General features: G+C 40.8%; 2 protein-coding genes across 11 annotated transcripts; both read right to left on the reverse strand.

The window, feature by feature from the left end:
* Positions 1 to 1,116: 1,116 nt before the first annotated feature.
* On the reverse strand, positions 1,117 to 13,615 carry LOC118400094 (uncharacterized). Of its 5 annotated transcripts, none has more exons than XM_035796558.2 (17): positions 13,461 to 13,615; positions 11,618 to 12,325; positions 10,921 to 11,064; positions 10,479 to 10,617; positions 10,034 to 10,356; positions 8,895 to 8,977; positions 8,673 to 8,722; positions 8,337 to 8,477; positions 8,200 to 8,253; positions 7,964 to 7,984; positions 4,658 to 4,756; positions 4,213 to 4,377; positions 3,805 to 3,993; positions 3,596 to 3,667; positions 3,201 to 3,287; positions 2,868 to 3,044; positions 1,117 to 2,645 (listed from the first exon to the last, which is right to left on the reverse strand). In XM_035796558.2, exons 2-17 carry the CDS (start codon positions 12,091 to 12,093, stop codon positions 2,169 to 2,171), a joined length of 2,697 nt encoding a protein of 898 aa, XP_035652451.1. In that variant the 5' UTR covers positions 12,094 to 12,325; positions 13,461 to 13,615; the 3' UTR covers positions 1,117 to 2,168. The 5 variants fall into 5 exon arrangements, with proteins under 5 accessions (XP_035652451.1, XP_035652446.1, XP_035652449.1 ...); XM_035796553.2 differs by having other exon boundaries at positions 3,805 to 4,014; positions 13,461 to 13,614; XM_035796556.2 differs by lacking the exon at positions 13,461 to 13,615 and adding an exon at positions 13,365 to 13,435 and having other exon boundaries at positions 3,805 to 4,014.
* Positions 13,616 to 14,829: 1,214 nt separating this feature from the next.
* LOC118400096 (CXXC-type zinc finger protein 1-like) lies at positions 14,830 to 24,623 on the reverse strand. Of its 6 annotated transcripts, none has more exons than XM_035796562.2 (14): positions 24,507 to 24,623; positions 19,980 to 20,092; positions 19,786 to 19,886; positions 19,550 to 19,692; positions 17,922 to 18,077; positions 17,652 to 17,798; positions 17,390 to 17,497; positions 16,987 to 17,165; positions 16,695 to 16,902; positions 16,443 to 16,553; positions 16,044 to 16,093; positions 15,862 to 15,958; positions 15,588 to 15,740; positions 14,830 to 15,273 (listed from the first exon to the last, which is right to left on the reverse strand). In XM_035796562.2, the coding sequence occupies exons 1-14, from the start codon at positions 24,507 to 24,509 to the stop codon at positions 15,127 to 15,129; spliced, it is 1,716 nt and encodes a 571-aa protein (XP_035652455.1). In that variant the 5' UTR covers positions 24,510 to 24,623; the 3' UTR covers positions 14,830 to 15,126. The 6 variants fall into 6 exon arrangements, with proteins under 6 accessions (XP_035652455.1, XP_035652454.1, XP_035652457.1 ...); XM_035796561.2 differs by having other exon boundaries at positions 19,786 to 19,910; XM_035796564.2 differs by lacking the exon at positions 24,507 to 24,623 and adding an exon at positions 24,101 to 24,266.
* Positions 24,624 to 25,368: the final 745 nt, after the last annotated feature.

The raw sequence follows: 25,368 nt of genomic DNA on the forward strand, positions 1-25,368 counted from the left end.
ATGAATCACAGCCACAAAACTAACGGCCAAAATACTTATATTTTCATCATAAACCACCACTTTTATTTTTTTAATTGGCTTTATTATATCACCAGAATTTCCCACTTTACAGATGCAGATTTCTCCACGATACCAACAGTTACAAAGAAACCATATCGAATAACTGAAGTAGAAAAGAAAAAAAAACACGGACCAGCCCCATAGGAATATAATTCACATGCTTCAAACAAGGGGCAATAAGAGGGATAATAATAATAATTTCGGGGTTAATTTTTATATATTTTTAAATACAAATATTACTTATATAAACTAAAATAGCTGTACAGAAAACGAAATAGTGCTTAAATTTTAGCACATCTGTATTTTTCAGATGTATATCTGAAGAGTACATCTTCAACAGAGACCTGACTGTAGTTCTGTAGCAACGTTTCCATGAGCACTGTCAAAGATACAGCATAACATGCTTAATTCAAATCAAGCAAGCCATTTGGTTGTGGTTCTCTTCAGATGATGATTGACAGTGGCAATAGGAAGATAATGCTTGAGAATTATCACTGTCTGTCACCCTCTAGAAGAGGTTCTGGAAGCCTTTCTCTCAAAACAACATTGTGTTAAATGATTGACAATGTGATAATCCCATCACAGGAGGTTGGTGTTACCTTAATTGGAGGATGGGCTTGTGCTAATGGCTGGAGAGGATTCAGGGAAATGGTACCAAATACAGGTTTTTGATGCCATTCCATTTACTCCATTCTGGCCATTATTATGCACCGTCCTCCCCTCTGCAGCCTCCTGTGAATCCCATCCATGTTGGTCTTCATTTAGGGCATTGGTTTCACATATTGATTTTCACATCAATGATCTAATCAAACAATATTCATGTGCTAATGGTCAATAACTTGAAGGTTTCTTACTTTCCCAAGATAATCAGTGGTTTATCTACACAAGGAAATGTGGACACACCGACCTTCCACCTTGAGCACTAAACAGAAGAAAAATAAACAGGACACACGGCTCACATTGGATGTCAGAGAGCAGCTGAAAGCTATATCTGTATGTTGTACTAGTTCTCCAATCAACCTGAACACCTATTGGAAAAAAGCAGGCTTTAAACCCTCATGATTTGTACATTTATTTGTAAGACAAAATGGGCTATAAACAAAATGGGCTATAAAAAAAACACTTTCCTCAATTTCTTAAATATAATTGCAAAGTCTAGTGGTAAAAGTGTAAAATACTACAGTCCTGGTTGTCCATTGCCAGCAGACTTGAAATGTTCTTTAAGGGCAGAGCTGTGATGCTCTGTACTGTGACACTGCTAAGTGCTGGTGACTCTTAACCCTGCGGCACCAAATGTTTTTAAGGCCAGGCACCACAGGCTGAAATGACATCACAGCATCTACCTATCAATTTTTAGATTTGTTGGTATTTTGGTCCATTAACATTAGTATTTTCAAAAAGTAAACAAAAATGACAATCTTGATAGTGCATATTTTCATTAGTTTATCATACTAGTCATCAAAATGTCATTAATTTTAACCACTTTAAAATGGACAAACATCCATAATTTCAAAGCCCACTACATTGGATTACACAATTTACAAGCCCATTTCATAGAAAATGTAAAAAACTGAACTATATGTAGTAACTTACTTTGAAGAGATGGTGATTGGGTCTAAATAGGTGTTTGTTAGTCTAAATTCAGTGTACTTGTCGAACTGCCAATTCCGAAAAGTCAAGACTCTTCCCACATGTCAACTAATTTCCCCCAGCTTCAGAAGCAAATAGATATATTCTCATACTTGCCTAAATATGTTTGTTTTTTAATGTGCCAAAATGCATTTTACTTTCATGTCTTTAGTATTTTACAGATTAAAAATATTTTTCAAGTATTTGTCCACAATGCACTGAGTAAGTCCGGTCATGGAGTGTCTTAACAATATGAAACCAAAAATATTTAGGCTGACTTAATCCAGTGTCCAGACTTTTTTTGTGTGTGGGATATGCAAATATTTAATTGAGATGTCACCTAGTTTATATATTTGAATTTTTTTTTAAATCTGAAATTGTAATACAAAAAAATATTATTTGTGCCTACATTCAACTGTAGAAAGTTGATTGTGATATGATTAAGGGGGGGAATCTCTATTACGGTGTGGTGTCTGGCCTTAATAGCTGCAGGATAAGGCCTTACACCTCACACAGTGCTCGGTTTCTTTAAGTACCAGAAAGTCACAGGTTGATGCCCGCTCAATGATAATTGGAGCCTGGCTGAATGGCTGTTCCTTGGTCGGGACCCCCTGGCACACGTTGTACTTCTCCAGATCCAGGAGCAGGTTCGCCACCTGGGGCACAGATGTCAAGCAGGATGGGTGAGCTTCATACAGCGGGTGGGTGAGGAGCAGCGGCTGGCCCTGTACACAGATCTGATAGTAGAAGCTCGGGTCAATCTGCACGGTTGTGTCCACCATGTGGGAGAGCTTAGAGCACTGCAGTAGCTGTAGTGTCGGGCCCTCCACCATTATGGCAAACCAGAGTGTGGGGAGTGCAGAGCTGTGAATGGACTTCAGTAGCTTTAACAGCTCATGTTCTTGGTCGATCCCACTTGTTCCTGCACTGTCAGCAAGACTGAAGATCTGAGTGATCTAAACAGAACATATTAGGGGTAACAAAATACAGTTGGAATCAATTCCGAGTTACAGATTTACTTTCACATGCATCTCCTATAGAATATTTTAAGATCCAAGCAATCCAATGTAATCCCTAACTTCTTGTAGTTTGAAATTGAAAGGTAATTATTGGCCTTAAATATCAGTTACAATGTTGTAAAGTGTACTTATGCACCAAAGCAGGAAGTGGTCACTTACCATAGGTGTGACCTCCTCCACTTCTGGCTCCACAGACGGCGTTTCTACATCCATGTCCACACTTGGCCTTCCTCCATTCATTCCACTCTGTCTGTCCGGAGCTGCTGAGGATGTATTCTCAACTGGGGGTCCAACATATTTCACCGCGGGGTCTGCCGGTTTGAACAGTGTGCAATACTGGGCAATAAGAAAGAAATACACCATTACACCATACTCCAGTCTAAATGTTAAAAAAGGTAAACACTGAAGAGCACACGAGTCATGGGATTTTATTATACTGTAAAACATTACATGCTTAAGAGAATTTCAATAAGGTAGAGAAGGGTGACTCACTGCTGGAGAACTTATAAGGTTGAGGATATCTGGGACATGCTCCAGAAGTGAATTATTTTTGACAATTTCCACAGTCTCTTTGTGAGCCTGTAAAATATGAAACATCTGTTGAAAATATTGTGAATTTGAAAGATAAGAGCATTTTTAACCAATATAAATGCCAAAAGGCAGATGCCACAAAAGTAAACATAAACAGAAGCTTAAAAGGGAAAAACCATTGCATTTTGCACCATCATGATGTGGCCAGTGACACTTCTAGATCTTGAAAACCTGACTGCTGACATGCAAAACATTTTTGGGATTAACAGTGGACTAATGAAAAAAAAATGAAAAAAGACCAAAAGATAGGTTTGAGTTGATGTTCTCTTTAAGTTTGAATCCAAATTGATTCCAACCTGGACTGTCGGTATGTGGTTTCTGAAATTCTCATCCCGGCGTTTGCTGGGAAGCATAGGGCGCCAATGTGCCTACAACAATAAGACACAATTAATGCACATATCAGTATTTGCATGGAATCCTGTACTCAAGACAATGCGACGTTAAGATGGGACAACAATAAACATTGCCTTTCCCCATTGTGCCATCTCCACATAGCAGTACTCACTGTTTCCATGTAGCGATAATCCTCTTCTTGCTGCAGTGGCTCGTCGTCATCATCAGTGAACTCCATGTGCACTTGCAGATGCGGTGTTTTTCTTTTCTTTGAGGTTGTCTTGCGACTGTATGTAAAGTGAGGCCTAGGCCTGCCAAGCTGCACCCACCCCTCTTGGGACCCAAAATCAGTCTGGCCCAACTGAAAGGGCAACAAGTGTCTCTGTCAAACACATACATACACATAAGAGCACCATTGAAAGCGTTGTTAGGAGTCCATTCATGGCATAACAATGAGTACGGCCATTGCTTAATTCCAAACAAGGACCACTTCAAACGGTACTTTCAAAATATATTGTCACCCTCAAAATGCTCATACAACTGACAATTATTTCAACATAGGTGAGTAATCAACCCTTACCATGGCCTGTCTCTGGCACTGCCGTAGACGGCACTTCTGTCTCTTCTTATTGCTGCCTCCAAACTTGGGTTTGTCTATGCAGAAATCACAAGTGCCACAGTCTGTCCTACTATTACAGGCTTCACACTTCCCACAGGAGCGCCGCTTACGTTTCCTCACCCAAGCCTGAAAGCCAGAATGATAATTAAAATGTTTTAAAATACAAATCATTATTTGTACTACTATCGTTAAATGTAAAAAATTTCAATTAAAAATCAAACAAGTACATGTCACTGTCTAGATATTCAGTGGACCGATATAAGGTAGCTTGTTGGCCCAAACTGTGACCAAATTCAGATGGAGACCTCACTAGGAAGAGCAGGGTTTTAATGTGGGAGGTTGTAATTGGCCAGCAGAGGGCACTCCTCGATAGAAGTGGGGTAAGACATCTTGAAGCAGAGCACACCTCATAGTCAGCATCATCACCATCAAACTCTTCATCGTCATCTTCTATATCGACATTCACAGAGAAGTCCTCAGGGTCACTGTATTGAGAAGTGGAGTTCTGTGGGAATAATGAGATTTATCTATTCTGCCCTTTCCTCTTTATTCAATACCAAATCTGATTTTATTTGTCACATGTGCCAAATACAACAGGTGTAGATCTTACTGTGAAATGCTTACATACAAGCCCTTAACCAACAATACAGTTAAAGAAATAGAGTTAGTAAATACTTTCTTAAATAAAATTAAAAATAAAACAAAAAGTAAAAATAACAAGGCTATATACAGGGGGTGCCAGTACCGAGTCAATGTGCGGGGGTACAGGTTAGTCTAGTTAATTTGACTATGTAGGTAGGGTTAAAGTGACAATGCATAGATAATAAACAGCGAGTAGCAGCAGAGTAAAAACAAAAGGGTAGCTGTGCCACTAGAGATTCTGGGTGCGAGTCCAGGCTCTGTCACAGCCGGCAGCGAATGGGAAACCCATGGGGGGGCTCACAATTGACCAAGCGTCGTCCGGGTTAGGGGAGGGTTTGGCCGGCAGGTATGTTCTAGTCCCATTGCGCACTATCGACCCCTGTGGCGTGCTGGGCGCAGTGCATGCTGACACGGTCGCCAGGTGTACAGTGTTTCCTCCAACACATTGGTGCGGCTGGCTTCCGGGTTAAGTGGGTATTGTGTCAAGAAGCAGTGTGTCTTGGTTGGGTTGTGTATCGGAAGATGCACAGCTCTCAACGTTTGCCACTCCCGAGTCCGTATGGAAGTTGCAGCGATGAGACAAGACTAACTTCTAACTGGATACCACAAAATTGAGGGAGAGGTTGTTGTCACATTGAGGGAGAGGTTGTTGTCCTGGCACTACACCTGCCAGGTCTCTGACTTCCTTCCTATTGGCGGTCTCATCGTTGTCAGTGATCAGGCCTACCACTGTGGTGTCAGCAAACTTAATGATGGTGTTGGAGTTGTGCTTGGCCACGCAGACATGGGTGAACAGGGAGTACAGGAGGGGACTAAGAACACACCCATGAGGGGCCCCAGTGTTGAGGATCAGTGTGGCAGATGTGTTGTTGCCTACCCTTACCACCTAGGGGCAGCCCGTCAGGAAGTACAGAATCCAGTTGCAGAGGGAGGCGGTTAGTCCGAGGGTCATTAGCTTAGTCCTGCGCTTTGTGGGCACTATGGTGTTGAACGCTGAGCTGTAGTCAATAAACAGCATTCTCACATAGGTGTTCCTTTTGTCCAGGTGGGAGAGGGCAATGTGGAGTGCAATTGAGATTGCAAATCTTTTGGGGCGGTATGCGAATTGAAGTGGGTCTAGTGTTTCCGGGATGATGGTGTTGATGTGAGCCATGACCAGCCTTTCAATGCACTTCATGGCTACCAACGTGAGTGCTACGGGGCAGTAGTCATTTAGGCAGGTTACCTTCGCTCTCTTGGGAACCAACCGGGACGATGGTGGTCTGCTTGAAACATGTAGGTAATACAGACTCGGTCAGGGAGAGGTTGAAAGCGTCAGTGAAGACACTTGGCAGGGGGTCCCGCGCAATGCTCCGAGTTCACATCCTGGTAATCTGTCTGGCCCCGCGGCCTTGTGAATGTTGACCTGTTTAAAGGTCTTGCTCACATCGACTACGGAGAGCGTGATCACAGTCATCCGGAAGAGCTGGTTCTCTCATGCATGCTTCAGTCTTGCTTGCCTCGAAGCAAGCATAGAATGCATTTAGCTCGTCTGGTAGGCTTGTGTCACTGGGCAGCTCGCAGCTGGGTTTCCCTTTGTAGTCCATAATAGTTTGCGAGCCCTGCCACATCCGACGAGCGTCAGAGCCGGTGTAGTAGGATTCAATCTTTGTCCTGTATTGAAGCTATGCCCGTTTGATGGTTTGTGAGGGCATAGCAGGATTTCTTATAAGAGTCTGGATTAGTGTCCCGCTCCTTGAAAGCAGCAGCTCTAGCCTTTAGCTCAGTGCAGATGTTGTCTGTAATCCATGGCTTCTGGTTGGGATATGTACGTACGGTCACTGTGCGGACGACGCCGTCGATGCACTTATTGATGAAGCCGCTGACTGCGGTGATATACTCCTCAATACCATTTAATGAATCCCGGAACATATCTGTGCTAGCAAAACAGTCCTGTAGCCTAGCATCCACGTCATCTCACCACATCCGTATGAAGCGAGTCACTGGAACTTCCTGCTTTAGTTTTTGCTTGTAAGTAGGAATCAGGAGGATATAATTATGGTCAGATTTGCCAAATGGAGGGCGAGGGAGAGCTTTGTATGTGTCTCTGTGTGTGGAGTACAGGTGGTCTTGAGTTTCCCACTGGTTGTACATGTAACATGCTGGTAGAAATTAGGTAAAACAAATTTAAGTTTGCCTACATTAAAGTCCCCGGCCACTAGGAGTGCAGCATTTTCTTGTTTACTTATGGCCTGATGCATCTCATTGAGTGCGGTAATAGTGCCAGCATCGGTTTGTGGTCGTAAATAGTCATAAATAATTGTTTCAGGCTTCTACTGTGAAGGGGGAGAGAATAAGAGCTGTTTGACTAAGGGATCTGGCAAAAGGCCATGAGCTCAGTCAGTAATTTTCTCTCTATTTCTGCTTTTTGTAACTCCTCTCTTTGGCTGGAAAAATGGCTGTGTTTTTCTGTGACTAGGTGCTGACCTAACAATCACATGCTATGCTTTCGTCTTAAAGCCTTTTTGAAATCGGACACTGTGGTGGGATTAACAACAAGTTTATCTTTAAAATGGTGTATAATACTTGTATGTTTGAGGAATTTTAATTATGAGATTTCTGTTGTTTGAATTTGGCGCCCTGCACTTCCACTGGCTATTGTCAAGTCGATCCTGTTTAAGGGGATCTCAGCCATAAGAAGTTAATGTCCCGTTGGTAGGATAGTCTCGATCATAGATCATCTAGTTAACTTTCCAATTATTGCACGTTTGCCAATAGAACGGATGGTAGAGGCGGTTTACCCACTCGCCGATGAATTCTAGCATGGCATTCCATCCTCGGCTCCCTGTATTTCCGTCTTCACGCGAATGACGGGGATTTGGGCCTGGTCTTGTGGAAGCAGTATATCCTTCGCGTCGGACTCATTAAAGAAGCTCTTTTCGGTCATGAGACGGTAGCAGCAACATTATGTACAATATAAGTTACAAACAACGCGAAAAAAAAGCCCCATTATTATTAAATTACATTCATAGTTTCCTTTGCATATTAAATGATTAGATGAGTATTATTAGAGAGGGCTGGGTATTGTTACCTGCAATTCTCTGCTGTCAATCTGCAAAACAAATGCTTTACATTCAGTTATGGGAGCTTTTCATGGAGAGGTGAAGAGAATATTGCAAATTCACTGCCAATGTTCATATGTGGACTTGTGGGACATACTGCTCTATATTGAGTAAGCATAATAGATATTAATAGACAATAGCCTTCTGCAGTTGTCATATACATGCAAACTAAGATATCCTAGGTAATGGGGTTCTAGCAAATTACCTGAAAATTCGTCATGGGATAGGGATCCAACATTTGGGGACCATCGGGGTTATACTGAAATACACATACATAAACAATCAAACTAAATCACCACTTGGATTTCTTCCATCTCTGTTTGTTCTTTGGTCAGTCTGTACCTTGAGGATAGGACATTTGCATTTGCGTTTCCGACAGCGGACAAGTTTTCTGGTGTCAGGGTTCAGTGTTTTTTTGCAGTTGGCACAACTACCACAATCTTCTGTGGTAAGGCAAGCCCTACAGTGACCACAAGGAATCCACTAAAACAGACAACAAGAATTCTGGAGTTAGAGTATTCCTATCCATTTAGACCTGTTGATAAATTCTTGTTTAACTACGTAAAACTGAAATAATTAAAGAGTCAAAAATACAAAACGGGAAGTCGAGGAGCATACACGCATGTTAAAAACAGAAATGGGAGTAGTAGACTCGTTAGTTGAGGAACACCTGTTTACCTTTCTGAATCTTTGATGAAGTTGAATCTTGGCTATAGTTGGATTGTTGGCTAAAAGCAAAGAGGGATACTGTTAACACAATATTAAACATATACTTCATAAAACAGTAAAAACAGGCACATTTACAATGTTTTTAAACTTAAAAATATGTAAATTCTATTCCTCTTTAAAACAAATTTGTAAAATGTTTTTCCTTTAATTGACACTAAAGAGTTGACATACCCCTGCATATGGTGCAACAGGGACTCTTCATCTGCCTTTCATACTCTAAGCCTGTATATGAATTACCACAAATGGCACAGATGCTGAAATAAAGAGTATCGAAGCAAGTTACCTAAGGTACCAAGTGCATAATATCACAATCATCCTCAAGATATTAACATCAACCCCTTCAATCACTCCCATGTATTCTTTGCTTATTTTACATTTAAGAAAGCTGTATCTCAGGGGAAATACTCAAGCAGACATGCAAAAAAACATTTCCAATTCACACATGCGTATAATAGGGCAAATATAAGCAAATTAACAAATATGTACTGAACAAAAATATAAACGCAACATGCAACAATTTCAATGATTTTACTGAGATACAGTAAATCTGTCAATTTAAATAAATTCATTAGTTCCTAATCTACCCCTGAGGCCATGGGTGGGCCTCAGGGGCCATGGGGGGGGGGAAGAGACAGCCAATCAGAATGATTTTCCCCCAAAGGTGCTTTTTTTACACACAGAAACACTCCTCAGTTTCATCAGCTGTCTGGGTGACTGGTCTCAGACGATCCTGCAGGTGAAGAGACCAGATGTGGAGGTCCTGGGCTGGCGTGGTTTCATGTGGTCTTGAGGCGAGTTGGACGTACTGCCAAATTCTCTAAAATGACGTTGGAGGCAGCTTCAGGTAGAGAAATTAACATTAAATTCTCTGGCAACAGCTCTGGTGGACATTTCTGCAGTCCACATGCCAATTTCACACTACCTCAAAACTTGAGACATCTGTAGCATTGTATTGCGAGACAAAACTACACATTTTAGAGTGGCCTTTCATTGTCCCTTGTGCATCATGATGTTTAATCAGCTTCTTGATATACAACACCTGTCAGGTGAATGGATTATCTTAGCCGAAGAAGAAATGCTCACTAACTGGGATATAAACAAATTTGTGCACAAACTTTGAAAGAAGCTTTTTGTGCTTAAGGAAAAATGTCTGGTTTCAGCTCATGAAACATGGGACCAACACGTTACATGTTGCGTTTATTTTTTTGTTCAGTGTATATATAGCCTAAACCATGATTATGTATGAGGAATTTGTAAACTTAAATTCTCAGAGATAAAATTATAGGATAACATAGAAGCATTTGACTCACCCAAAGAAGGGCTCTGAACCAGCCTTCCCATTGATGGAGACTGAAAGTGATGATGCAGGGCTCAAGGGCAGTTTAGTTGCATTTTGCTTCACATCTTCCACATCATGAGCGACAGAAGCTGAACTAATCTTTGCGAGAGACGAGTTCGGTCTTGGGGGAGTGGTATGTTGGAGATCTTTGCTTGGCGTGCCCATAGAGCTGCGACTCAGAGGGGTCAGTCTGTGATGGGAGTCAGGACTGTCTGCCCGGTCCCCTCTGTCCTTCAAGCTGGACTCTGAGGAAAATCCACAGTCCACTAAGGGAGGAGGATCCTTCTGTATGTTCTAACAGAGCATGGGTTGGAATAGACAAGATGGTAGTTGTTATAAAATACATTCAAATTAGTGAAGTGAAAGAAAAGGTATAATTTCAAGTAAATACTGGGAGCTTTTTATTTTATTATTACCGTCTTTCTCGCACGCAAGGGCTTGGGTTGTCCAGCACCCCTGAACACCCCTGCTTTGTAATCAAACATTGTCATGTCCAGAGTATCTGCCAGGACTTTGGAAAGCTCAACCCTACTTCTCACACGCTCATTACTCGGACTTCAGATTCACAGAGAAGGGAATAAAGATAGTGTGATCCATTAGTGGCATCAATGATTTATAAAAAGTTACCTTAAAGCATATAATACTGACAATGAAATGAATGCGCTGTGGGCCTCTGTATTATTAAGAAATTGGTTTTACCGCGTTTTTATTTCAAACCAACGGCTTATTCAAACAGGTACAGCAAGTGAGCTCTCGTAAATAACAATGAACCTCATGTCATGAGACAATACCAATGGTTAAAAATCTAGACTGGCCCATGGTCTAAAAACGAATAGACTTTTGCCAGAATGTTTTTACCTCATGTAATAAACGTCACTCTGGCCAACACTAGAACCTGAACGACGAACAACGGCTTTGCGCTTCCACCCCTTTCCAAGTGCCGGCCAGTCCTCCCAGCCCTCTTCAACTGTTACTCTTTTCTTCCGTCTATAAACAGAAAACCTGGCATAAAATAAAAACACGTCAGCAAAGTATATCAGCATAAGAGCATAAAACATAAAAGCAGAGCATATCGACTGGCTAGTCTATATAGTTTGACTGTCTACATATTTGCTACAAGAAAGAACATTTGAGGCCCATTACAGCAAGTTGACGTTAATTGTGATGAATCTTGCCCTGGAGGCAGAACTGAGCGATTTCTGCTTGATAGGCCAGCTGCAAAGACAAAATTGTCTATATTGCAAAAAATATGAAAATAAAGCTGTGCTTTAGGTCTTAATTTAATGTTAAAATTTGATTGGATGACTTTGTGGCTGCGCCAGCTAACCTCCAGGACAAGATTCATGACAACAACAAAAAAAAACACTCAACTGCCCCAATTCACTGCCCCAGATTAACCCTTCTTTAAAAAAGTTGGGTACTTTTATGTTGGGGAGTAAATTAGCCAACTTATGTATTTATTTATGGGCCCTAGAAACCCTGACATGTTTTAATAACATTGATACAACAGCAGCCAAAGCTAGTCAAAGCAAGTGTCACATCTCAGTCAACATACAGGTTGTTGCTGTTGATTTTCTTCTCAAGGCCTGCCACGCTACCGCTCCTTTCGCTCCCTGCAACACTCTCCTCTTCGGCATCCCCTTTTCCATTCACGCGTCGCTCCCCCATCGCAAGGCCCAAGTTCCAACCCTGTGTGTCATCTTCATAATTGTCATCTTCCAGGGGCTCAAACCAGTCTACAGGTTGTTCCTCAGCAACTCCCCCTGGGATCTTCTCTGTCTGCCCATGGCCTGTTATCACAGGAACAGAGGTGGCATGGTCCTGAATGTCAAGGCTGTCCGAGGGAGCCAGGGCCTCCAGTGGCGATAGGACCTGAGAGGTCCTCTCCAGCCCATTGTCCCCAACCTCAGTCCTCTCCTCCCTTTCTATAAGTAGATCATTTGTAGGTTTTAGTACCTCTCCGTTTATCTCCATGTCTTCCTCCCCTGGCCCTCTCCCAGAACCTCGGTTATCCACCAGTCCTTCATTCATTTCTGTGGCTCTATACACTCATGAAGCCACAGGTCTAAATGTTCTCCAAAATGTTCTTGAACAACGACTTCCAAGGTTCACACATCCAAGACCTTACATAACAATACAGAGGAGTGCTCACATCCAGTCGGGTCCTAGAGTAACTCAAGCATAAACTTTGCTTCTCTGTATATGTGCTTGCATCCCCGCAGGGCTTCCCAAAACCTTCAGTCTTCCCATTGATGTATAGGACCTGAAAAGATAAAGTTGAGAAATAACAGCATTGGCTGGAAGCAGAATTTCACATGGGTATACCCTGAATCAATGCATCCACATCATAACACCATCCCAATACAGTCAGCTGAGCTGTTCAAGAAGTTTCAGCCTAATCAAACCAGTCTGCTATTGCCAGAGACTGCTACTCATAATATATTTCTAACTTGACAGTCAGCTGTCCGGTAGTTGAAAGTAGGTAAGTTTTGTTAACATTTAGAAACATCACGTGTATATGAAAATAATAGGTACTTAGTTGTATTAGTAGTTTTTATTAGTTGTATTGCTTTTAGTAGTTATACAACAACTTCATTTTGTTGTTAAGTTTTTTTATTTTATTATTATTATTTGACAGTATTTGCCATATTATTGTTTCTACTTTTTTTTTACACTTGAACAGAGGTGGCATGGTCCTGAATGTCAAGCATCATTCAAGACATTGCATCCTCCACAATGTCAAATATATTCAGACATGTCAATTCCTATCTACTGTAACGTTAGCTACAATAATCAAACCAACGTTAATCAATAACTCTAACATTGTAACAGTTAGCTAATGCTCCTCTACTCTATGTACTGATTATTTTAGTGACGGCGTTAACAGGTATTTGGTAAGAACGACATAAGTGGACATAATAGCATCATACAGATAAGCTAGTTAACGTTAGCTAGCTAATACTACCATACTTCGTCGCCTTTTGATTGTGAACTAACGTTAGCTAGATAGCTAGCTTGTTAACATAGCAGCTAACGTTAACAAGCAAACGACAATTCACGACCACCATGGCAAAAAAACGAAAGTCATTTCAAACACAATCACATATTGAAACCAAAACCGCGAAACAGCTACCGAAATACCACAGACAAATATATGAAACATATTAGGGCTAATGTTAGATAGATAACGTTACCTATTCATATAATCAGTGTAAGCGGAAGTATAGCTAGATCAGTTAGCCACATTAGCTAGCAAAAACGTCGTTGACTGTTTATTGGACAGAGCTAACGAGCACACCCACCACTTACGAGGAGAAACATACATGTCAAAATGGACGCAGCTCCAAAACAAAACAGTATAAATATTTTCAAAACAGCATCTAATATCGAAAACTTACCATCGACGGTTAAGAACCGGAAATTACATGCAACATAACAGGAAACACAAATTAAACGCAAATATGGATGCTTGGGTCGTCCCTACCCTCTACCCCTTACTATTTCTACTGCTATACGTTAGTTTACCCCAAATGTACCTTAACCTTAGACAGTGTATATTACATTGACAAGACATTCGCGTGACCGCTACAACAATGGAAATTCCTGTCCTCAAAGATGGAAGGCAGGCGGGAGAAGGTGAAATCAGGTGGGACCATTCTAGCCAATAAGAGGGCAAATACTTGTGTGACCAACATGCCATAGAGATAGATATGTTAATACAACATGTAATTATTTTATTAACACTTTATTAACAACTATTAACACTATATATAGACATAATCTGACATTTGAAATGTCTTTATTCTTTTGAAAATTGCGTGAGTTTAATATTTACTGCTCACTTTTTGATAATTTCACTTTTGTTGATCCATTTCACTTGTTTTGGCAATGTAAACATGTTTACCATGCCAATAAATCCACGTGAATTGAATAAAGGACTCATCTTTGTATCTGTGACATTATAGCATCTTTTACAGAATGGACAGTGCCAGAGACTATCTCCATTTTAAAGTAGTCAATTTTCTTCTCCATTAGCTAGCTGATTGCTTGAAAATCATAGGAATAGCCACTTCGTTGACTACTTTGAAATGGTGGAACCCCTCAATGGCAATTGTCCATGCTAATGTCCATGATGACTCGGTCCTCTGTCTCCATGACAACAGGCATAACTCCAAAATAAAGTATTTTTTTTCAAAGTTGCCGAAATGCCACGTGCATCCACTCATAACAACCTAGCCATTCAATCAAATAAGCCTCACGTAAAAAAAAGTAGTAATTCAATGTATTTTTGACCAAATTCGACACTGACAAAAATTCTTAACTTCGTGGACTTATTTTCGTTGCCAGATTTTGGGCGGAGTAAAACCTCTCGCTTCACTTAACCGAACTTCAGTGGGGTGACGTCAGAGTTGGGACGTCCCAATGATACCGTTTAGACGTGTCCTTTCTCGCTCACGTGAAATGCCTGCTTTTAGTAGCTAGCGCGCGTCTTTTTTTGTTTGTATACTGGTGTTGTAAAGTATGACTGTATATTTTATTTCTTAATAAAAAAGTATCTAGCTAACGACTACTAAACTAACTTGTGGTGTGAATGTGTGGAATATTCCATCTCATGACAACTTAACAGTTGATTGTGGTATAGTGCAGCTAAAGGGGTTTGAAACCACTGGTGTACCTGTTTCTTCGTGGGTGCGATAACAGAATGACATTACACATGGTGAGACAAACATCAAACAAAGATACAAAGCAAAATACTCAACACAAATATAAATGCAACAGAAAATTATCAACTTCTTGTGTTGTACACATCCTTTATTTTCTTGACTAGAGAGATACCAGCAGTGACAGTGCAGCAATAGTACTGGACACAAGGAAAAATATATTAATTTATCATTCAAATATTTCAGTTAATCAATTTCAGCACAAAAGTCATAAAATCCTTAATAAAAATAGCCGAAGCCTCTACAAAAAGATGGAAAGGATTATATTCTAAGATATACTATAAATCTGACAAATGTACAAAAATGCCACTCAGAAATAACATGAAGATGCAGATGTGGCTGTCTATCTGTCCTTGTTGCAACGGAGATCCGTTGTCAGTGGGTCGTGCTGAATGGTTTGGTGCAGCATGAGAGCAAGTAGACCTGCCCTGTTGGTCATAGCAGTCCTCATGTTGCGCTCCTGCTCAAAGAGCTCGTCTAGTTTGTACCACTGTTCACAAATACATGTTGGGAGAAAAGCAAGGTGTAATGATTAAAATACTAAAATAATTTTTGAAAACTGTCTTTGAAATCAAATGTTTAAAATTCACTTTCACATCAATTACTACTTATGAAGGGTCAATTATATGTTTGTTATAACCAGGGTCTTAGTCTATTCCAATTCAAGTTAGCTAGAAATCAAAAGATGAACTAGAATTCTGGGATCTTTCTGATTCTAATCTAAAGGAATTCTAATGGAATTGACCCCAACCTGGATGAAGTGGCCTAAAATAAGAGATTGATGTGGTGCATTCCACTACTAACCACTCGGACACGCTCCAGGTCCACCTCGGCTCTTCTGAGCTTCTCCCAGTTGTAGTGCTTATTACATTTGCGCTTAGAAACCCTGCAGTGCTCTCCCGTCACCTCAAACACATTACGGACCAGAGGACAGCCGCACACCTCATCCCCTGGGACCTACCCACAAAACATAAAAAGGGCAAGAGAAGCCAAGGTACAAATCATGAGGCAAACAGCAGGACAATTAGTGTGCTTTATGACAAAGTTCTTTGGATTTGACTTGCCAATCATCACTGACCTTTGGGTCCCTGGAATGCTCTGGGCACAAGACCTGAAGCCTCTTGCAGTAGGTCTTGCTCTGGGGATTGTACACATCACAGAACAGTCTTGTTGCTCTGAGAAAACAAAAAGTACATAGAATACCTTGGTGAAACAAAGTCCACTTCTAGCAAACCCATTCAAAGTGCTGGACTCTCTTACCCTTCGATCTTAGTTGGGTACATGGAACCAAAAGAAGTCTGGCTCTCATACTGTCAACGCAAAAGAGAGCGAAATACAGAATGTTATCAGTTTATACAGTAAAGAGTACACATTTCCTTGGTCATTTTGGTAGGAGTGCATATTTGCAACTTATATATTCGTATTGTTAGTACTCTATATTAAGTGTTCATTCTGTACGTTTCATCTTCTCCCCATATAGGATGTTGCAGCAACTGCAAGCAAACACTCATCAGGCAAGTGCACTGCAGTCTGGATGTATACCACAAACTGTCAGAACCAAGATCAGAGAAACTAAACAGGACGTCTCTGTCTGAAGCCTGTCGCATGTTTCCCAGTCAAAAACGTTAGCGCATATATTATGATGATCTACAGACTCACCTTAGCATAACATCTCTCCATGTGTCGCAATGCCACTTTTGGGTTGATAGGGTGACTGCAGGACACACAGAAAATCAGCAGATCTGTTTCTTCATTATCCCCTTCATTCGCCTGAAACAGGAACCAAAAGATTAACAAAAGAAAGATTTGAACCCAAACGGGAAAAACATATCTCTAGTTGAGGAGCTTTGACCTTATTGGATAAATACTGCAGTGGGCAACAACAAAAGTTCTTATACTGAAGGCGCTCACCTCCTCATCCTGCTGGACCACCTGCTGCTTGGCCTTGGCAATGATGCCCTCCAGCTCGTGGAAGCGTTTCTCCATGTCGGTGAGGCGTATGCGGGCGTTCTGCTGATCCCTCCGGATCCGCTCCAGTTGCTTCTTGCCCTGCTCCTCAGCGACGCAGGGGCTCTGCTGCCACTGCTGGATACGCTGAGGGAGAATCTCAAAGATCCGGCTGCAGACAGAAATAGAAAGTATTTTACTGTTGACACATTTTCTTACTGTTGCATTGTGTCAGTGTTGTAATTTGTGTTCTTACTTGGCAGCCAGCTTTATGCCACATTCCTCTGAGCAGTATTTGGAGTTGGCGCATGCTGCCTCAACACAGCTGGGCCCGAGGCACTGCCGCTGTCCTCCTCCATCTCTGGCATCGCCCTTATTGTTGTGCCGAAGTTTGTCCTTGTGCTTCTGCTTCTGTTTGTGCCGCCGTGACTCTCTCTGATGTAAATTCACAAAAACAAATCCCATTGTACACATATTATATTGTCATGTAAAATCATTCCACTTCTACGTATTTTGTCACAACAGTAATATTCCCATGATGCAATAAAAAACAAAAGCTGAAATATTCAAATATTTGGTAGATGTGGACAGCAACTGCATGGATACAAGTAACAATAATCTTTGAGTGTTTGCTAGATCTAAAAATAAAATTTGCTTACTTTCTTGTCAAATTTATTTTCACGTCTCTTCACATGCTTGACCTTAACAGCTTTCTTTCGCCGGACAGGGCTGAAGGGAGGGCCGTCCTCCTCATTACTGAGCCATGGCTGGGTTAAAAAAAAAACGATAGATGAACCCACATTCAAAATACTTGAAAGTGCTGCCCAAACTAAAGATGATCTGTGTGTATTTTGAATGCATTTCAATTTGTTGTTGTTGTTAGATACATGAGAAACTAGGATGAACATTTGATTGTAATACCATGTTTTCGTCGTATCCTGCCGCCTTGTACTTTTCGTAGAGTTCTGCCTCACTATCGTAGTCATCTGAATATCGTCTTCGCCGGTGGTAGGAATTATCCCTCCTTTCACGCAAATTAAACTCTTCATCCTTCACACGCAACATTTTCTGCAGAGAATTTAGAGACATTATATCACATAGTTTGCAAGAATACAACTGTTTATTGACCAGTTGAAAATGTTAGGAGGAAAAATGAGATTGAAGGCATAGTCTCATCATTAGGAAACTGACCCTGGCTCGGACATCACACTGCCTAAATCGACACTTCTGTCTTATTTTGTTGGGACCACCAAATTTCTTCATATCCTTGCAGAAGTCGCATGTGGCACAGTCCTCAGTCCTCAAGCAGGGCTCGCACTCCCCACACATACGAGCGGAGCGCTTAACCTGAGAAACACAAAAGAGACAAAGATACAGTGCCTTCAGAAAATATTCACACCCCTTGACTTTTTCCACATTTTGTTGTGTTAGACTGAATTTAAAATTGATGAAGAATTGTGTCACTGGCATACACATAATACCCCATAATGTCAAAGTGGAATTATGTTTTTCAAAATTTTAACAAAAATAATGAAAATCTGAAATGTCTCGAATCAATAAGTATTCAATCCCTTTGTTAAGGCAAGCCGAAATAATTTCAGGAATGAATATTTGCTTAAAAAGTCACATAAGTTGCATGGACTCACTCTGTGTCCAATAATAGTGTTCAATAATAGTGTTATCCCTTTGAGCATGATGAAGTTATTCACTAAACTTTCGATGGTGTATCAATACACCCAGTCGCAACAAAGATACAGGCATCCTTCCTAACTCTGTTGCCAGAGAGGAAGGAAACTGCTCAGAGATTTCACCATGAGGCCAATGGTGACTTTAAAACAGTTAAGAGTTTAATGGCTGTGATAGGAGAAACCTGAGGATGGATCAACAACATTGTAGTTACTCCACAATACTAACCTAAATGACAGAGTGAAAAGAAAGCCTGTACAGAATAAAAATATTCCAAAACATGCATCCTGTTTGCAACAAGGATCTAAAGTAATACTGCAAAAAATGTGGCAAAGCTTTTTGTCCTGAATACAAAGTGTTGTGTTTGGGGCAAATACAATCCAATACATTACTGAGAACCACTCTCCATATTTTGAAGAAGAGTGGTGGCTGCATCATGTTATGGGTAAGCTTGTTATCATTAAGGACTGGGGAGTTTTTCAGGATAAGAAATAAATGGAATGGAGCTAAGCACAATCAAAATCCTAGAGGAAAACCTGGTTGTCTGCTTTCCACCAGACACTAGGAGAGGAATTCACCTTTCAGCAGGACAATTACCCCAAACACAACACCAAATCTACACTGGAGTTGCTTACAAAGAAGACAGTGAATGTTCCTGAGTAGCTGATTTACAGTTACAGACTTAAATCTACTTGAAAATCTATGGCAAGACCTGAAAATGTTGGTCTAGCAATGATCAACAACCAACTTGACAGAGCTGGAACATTTTTTTAAATTAATAATGGGAAAATGTTGCACAATCCAGCTGTGGGAAGCTATTAGAGACTTACCCAGAAAGATCAAAGGAGTGTGACAACTTATGTAGATTAGATAACTGTATTTAATTTTCAATACATGTGCGCAAATGTCTAAAAACATGTTTTCACTTTGTCATTATGGGATATTGTGTGTAGATGGGTGAGAGAAACATTTTATTTGATCAATTTTGAATTCGGGCTGTAACACAACAAAATGTGGAATAAGTCAAGGGGTATGAATACTTTCTGAAAGCACTGTATGTTTGCCAACAGAGTAGCTCCAAAGATACATTGAAAGAAAGTGGCGACATAACGTTTAGATGTAAAATAACTAACATTTGATCCACGGCACTTTTCAGATTTATAATCTGGAGTGCTGTTCTGTCTTTCAAAATTTCTCTCTGACTCTCTCTGGCTCTCTGGCTCCTTTTCACGGCTCTTCTTTGGACGGTATTTTATCTCCAATGATGGGTTGTCGTCTAATCAAAAGCAACAGACATTGTGTAAGGTTAGAAAGCACATGTGAGTACCCAATGTGAATGATAGTGAATGGTAAACCATTAAAACCTCACCTTGGCATCGCAGGCAGTACCACTGCCTGATAGCTTTGGCCATCTTCTCTGTGAGATTGATGCAGTTACCATGAAACCACTCATTGCAATTGTCACAACCACTACAAGGAAAACAGATGTGAGCCCTATGAAACCAAGGTTAATGTTTTAAAGTCATTTCATGCTTACTTGTATGATCATCTGAATAAACTCACATCATGAAGCAATTGATGTCAGGTTTTCGACAAATGCAGTACACCGGTGCCTTCTCCCCCTCCATAGTGCTCACAAGCCCCGGTGCAGGCTCGAAGTCTGACACTTCACTGTCCTGGAAGAGATAAACATCAGAAGATCATAATCATCTTGCCAATCAGATCAAACCTCATAGCTAAACTAGCCCATTCAATAGACAGTAATATTTAAACCTCTTACTTAAGGATCGGACCCCTTTTTTCAATTTTTGCCTAAAATGACATACCGAAATCTAACTGCCTGTAGCTCAGGTCCTGAAGCAAGGATATGCATATTCTTGAAACCATTTGAAAGTAAATACTTAGAAATGTGTGGAAATGTGAAATTAATGTAGGAGCATAAAACACATTAGACCTGGAAAAAGATAATACAAAGAAAAGCATGCATTTTGTTCTGGTTTTTGTACCATCATCTTTGAAATGCAAGAGAAAGGTCCAAATGTAATATTCAGTTTAGGTGCAATTTATATTTCGGCCACAAGATGGCAGCAGCGTATGTGCACAGTTTAAGAGTGATTCAATGAACCATTGCATTTCTGTTCAAAATGTTGTACCAAGACTGCCCAAATGTGCCTAATTGGTTAATGAATACATTTTCAAGTTCATAACTGTGCACTCTTCAAACAATAGCATGGTATTATTTCACGGTAATAGCTACTGTAAATTGGACAGTGCAGTTAGATTAACAATAATTTAAGCTTTCTACCCATATCAGATGTCTATATCCTCTGAAATTGTCTTGTTACTTACAACCTTGTGCTAATCACATTAACTTACGTTAGCTTGTGTGTATGTTAGTATCTGTGCGATGGGTATGACGTGTTTCCAGGACACTGAGCAACTATATTAATTTACTCCCGTTACGGCTGGTATTTACTTCCAAAAAATGTCAAAAAATAATCATTTACAGGCAACCCCACCCCCCCCCAAAAAATGCTTCGGCACCTCCAATGTATTGAGCTGTTGTTGTAGACTTCCGAACCTGTGCGTGGAAGTAATTGGTGATTTACATTGAAGGTGTCAAATAGGCATTTTTTCAGTTGCTTGAACTGTGACAGTAATTGAATAACCGTGTAACTGAAGGTTATGGATGAAGACGGTCATGAAAATAAAATAACCGTCAAACCATTTAAATAGGCCTACATTAAATGTTACGATATATTTGTATTAACTTTATTTTCATGTAGATAAACTTGACCTAATAGCTGGAATGTTTACCAATTATAAGCAAACAAATACAACTAACCTGTCTGTTAAACTTTCTACATCTCCTCCTCTTACCAACTTTCCTTTGATGCTAGAGCAGCTAAATCACTAGATGCAGAGCGCTATAGGCTATGGCAACTTCAGTAAAAAAATAATTGTGTGGACTTTCTTTGATACAATGCACGTTTTCATTGCTTGATATATATATATATATATATAAAAAGGGTTGTACATTAATAATTAATGAATAGTCAAGACAACAGCAGTCAAAAAGGTTGTTCTGGCTCTGAGGCCTAAAATGTGCTTATGTTGTGTCAAATGGACAATTCGCCAATCCTCTCTAACCTGGCATGTTATAATTTGATACAGATTTTTTTCTTAACTTAGACTAATCAACGCTGATCAGGCCCGGTCCTGGCCGATTTGCAGCCCTTGACGAGGCTAAAAAAATGTCCACCCTCCTATCCCAGCAAAGTAGAATAGTAGCCTAGGCTATTCAGTGTGAAATCAAATTGTAGTTGTCACATGAATCGAACACAACAGGTGTAGACCTTAACGTGAAATACTTACTTTACAAGCCCTTCCCCAATAATGCAGAATCTTTAAAGAAAATATCTATTTTTTTTAAGTAAGAAAATAATTGCAAAATAAAAATAATAAAATCTATATACAGCTATATACGGTACCGAGTCAATGTACGGGGCTACAGGTGAGACAAGGTTATTGAGGTAATATATACAGTGCCAGTCAAAAGTTTGGACACACCTACTCAGGGCTTTTCTTTCTTTTTTTACTATTTTCTACATTGTAGAATAATAGTGAAGACAAACTATTAAATAACACATGGAATCATGTAGTAACCAAAAAAAGTGTTGAACAAATCAAAATATATTTCAGATTCAACAAAGTAGCCACCCTTTGCCTTGACAGCTTTGCACACACTGGTCATTCTCTCAACCAGCTTCACCTGGAATGCTTTTCCAACAGTCTTGAAGGAGTTCCCACATATGCTGAGCACTTGTTGGCTGCTTTTCCTTCACTCTCAATTGGGTTGAGGTTGGGTGATTGTGGAGGCTAGGTCATCTGATGCAGCTCTCCATCACCGCCCTTATTGGTCAAATAGCTCTTACACAGTCTGGAGGTGTGGTTCGGGTCATTGTTCTGTTAAAAAACAAATGATAGTGCCGCTAAGAGCAAACGAGAGGGGATGGCGTATCACTGCAGAATGCTGTGGTAGCCATGCTGGTTAAGTGTGCCTTGAATTCTAAATAAATCACAGACAGTGTCACCAGCAAAATCACCCCCGCCACAATCAAACATCCTCCTCCATGCTTCACGGTGGGAACCACACATGCGGAGATCATCCGTTCACCTTCTCTGCGTCTCACAAAGACACTGCGGTTGGAACTATGAACCTCCAATTTGGACTCATCAGACCAAAGGACGGAATTCCACCGGTCTAATGTCCATTGCTCATGTTTCTTGCCCCAAGCAAGTCTCCTCTTCTTAATGGTGCCCTTTAATAGTAGTTTCTTTTCAGCAATTCTACCACAAAGACCTGATTCACGCAGTATCCTCTGAACAGTTGATGTTGAGATGCGTCCCTGTGAAACATTTGGGCTGCAATCTGAGGTGCAGTTATTCTGAGTCTTCCTTTCCTGTGACGGTTCTCATGGGCCAGTTTCATCATAGCACTTGATGGTTTTTGCGACTGCACTTGAAGAAACTTTTAAAAGTTCTTGAAATTTCACTCGTTTGCATGCTTTTCTGGTGATATACAGTGACTTCGAAAAGTATTCAGACCCCTTGACTTTCTCTACATTTTGTTACGTTACAACCTTATTCTAAAATTGCTGAAATAGTTTTCCCCTCATCATTCTACACACAATACTGCTAATTTATAATAAAATAAAAAACTGATATCACATTTACAGAAGTATTCAGACCCTTTACTCAGTAAGTACTTTGTTGAAGAACCTTTGGCAGCGACTACAGCCTCAAGTCTACTTGGGTATGATGCTACAAGCTTGGCACACCTGTATTTAGAGAGTTTCTCCCCTTCTTCTCTGCAGATCCTCTCAAGCTCGGGCAGGTTGGATGGAGAGCGTTGCTGCACAGCTATTTTCAGGTCTCTCCAGAGATGTTTCGATTGGGTTCAAGTCCGGGCTCCAGATGGGCCACTCAAGGACTTTTCCTGAAGCCACTTGTGCGTTGTCTTGGCTGTGTGCTTAGGGTCACAGTCCTGCTGAAAAGTGAACCTTTGCCCCCAGTCTGAGGTCCTGAGCGCTTTGGAGCAGGTTTTAAATCAATGATTTCTGTACTTTGCTCTGTTCATCTTTGCCTCAAGCCTGACTAGTCTCCCAGTCCCTGCCGCTGAAAAACATCCCCACAGCATGATGCTGCCACCACCACCACCATGCTTCACCATAGGGATGGTGCCAGGTCTCTTCCAGACGTGACACTTGGCATTCAGGCCAATCTTGGTTTCATCAGACCAGAGAATCTTGTTTCTCATGGTCTGAGTCTTTAGGTGCCTTTGGGCAAACTCCAAACAGGCGTCCCCAAGAACACAGAGACCACCATTATTCTTAAATGTAAGACGTTTGAACGAGCTCCAGAGTTCCTCTGTGGAGATGGAAGAACCTTGCAGAAGCACAACATTCTCTGCAGCAGTCCACCAATCAGGCCTTTATGGTAGTGGCCAGACGGAAGCCACTCCTCAGTAAAAGACACATGCCTGTGGAATGTGTCTATCTATATCTATCTATACCGCTGGAGTTTCGGTCTGATCGGCTAATCATAATTTTTAAAAACAACTACACTGATGACAAAGACAACATAAACATTTTAAATTGTGTCATATCTACTATTTTACTTACTCTACATCGAGTCGTACTGGTCTGCGCAATGAGACATTTGTTTACAAACGAATTCTGCCGCGTTTCAGATGGCAAATTCGCTAGTAATATGGCTGTTGATGATACCACAGACGAAAAAGGAAGCGAGACAACCCACTCACTGTTTTCTTCTGGTTCATTATTGCATTGGTGCCTATGGGAGACACACCCAGTTAAGTAGACCGGAACTTACCTTTTTTTCAATGGTAAACGGCCAGGGTGAACTATATTCCTTTATCCACCATCTTTGCTTAATACCCCAAATTACTGGCTAACTACCTACCTTAGCCAGGGACTAGCACGAATCTACCTCAATGCTAGGCAACTAACCGTGAAATTCACATAAAATAAAACGCCTCTCTTTATTAATTTAGTTAACCAACGTTACCATTTGTGATGTCTTTGCAATCCTCGATCAAGTTTCAACGATAGTAAACAACTGCTCCGGGTCAAAATCTGGTTCGACGACGCCGGAAATCATCGGCTGAACTCGGATGGATTCGGTATATAGCTGGCCAACCATTGGTTGGGTCTTCTTCTTCTATGATGTCATTGCGGTGGCGGTCCGCAAACAAACGTTGAATGTGCATGCCCCCGCCTACTGTGCTGGAGTGTGCGATCAATCATGGCGTGCCTAATTCTGTAATACTAAGAAAAGAAAATGTAAAAACCAGATAAATCCCTACTAATTTATACCCCCCCCCCAAACGAAAAAATTCCCAAGCCCCCAACCATTGGACTTGATATTATGCTGAAACAATCCCACCTAAGGATTATTCAGCATGTCAACAACCATTTCGACAGAAGCATCTGTTACCCTGAATAACTATTTTGCCTTATCCACAATAACCTTCCATTTCTGCTCTCCACAACCTGAGGCATGTTGATAAAATTAAAAGAAAGCTATGAAGTTAACTTTATTTCACTATCAAAGTGTCCTTTGACACAGCACATTCATGAGCACAAGATTTCTGAACAAGTCTTGAAACCATGCCAGGCCCAGCAGAAGCACCAGCTACCACATTAGGTCCACTTAGTACAGGAGCAGTCATGGAAGCTCCATCAGCCTGCACTGTAGTTCCACCATTCTGTCTTACAGCCTTTGCATATGATACATCATGACTGATTCTATATCGCTGTGCCGCTCTAGATTCTCTCTGCACCTGACATCAACCAAATTCTGCACTATGCCCCCCCCACTCCACTGCTTTCTGTATCATGATCTCTTTTCTTCATATGTCTTTCCACTA

This window comes from Oncorhynchus keta, chromosome 21 (genome assembly GCF_023373465.1).
Source record: "Oncorhynchus keta strain PuntledgeMale-10-30-2019 chromosome 21, Oket_V2, whole genome shotgun sequence".
In the NCBI taxonomy this organism is placed as follows: Eukaryota; Metazoa; Chordata; class Actinopteri; order Salmoniformes; family Salmonidae; genus Oncorhynchus; species Oncorhynchus keta.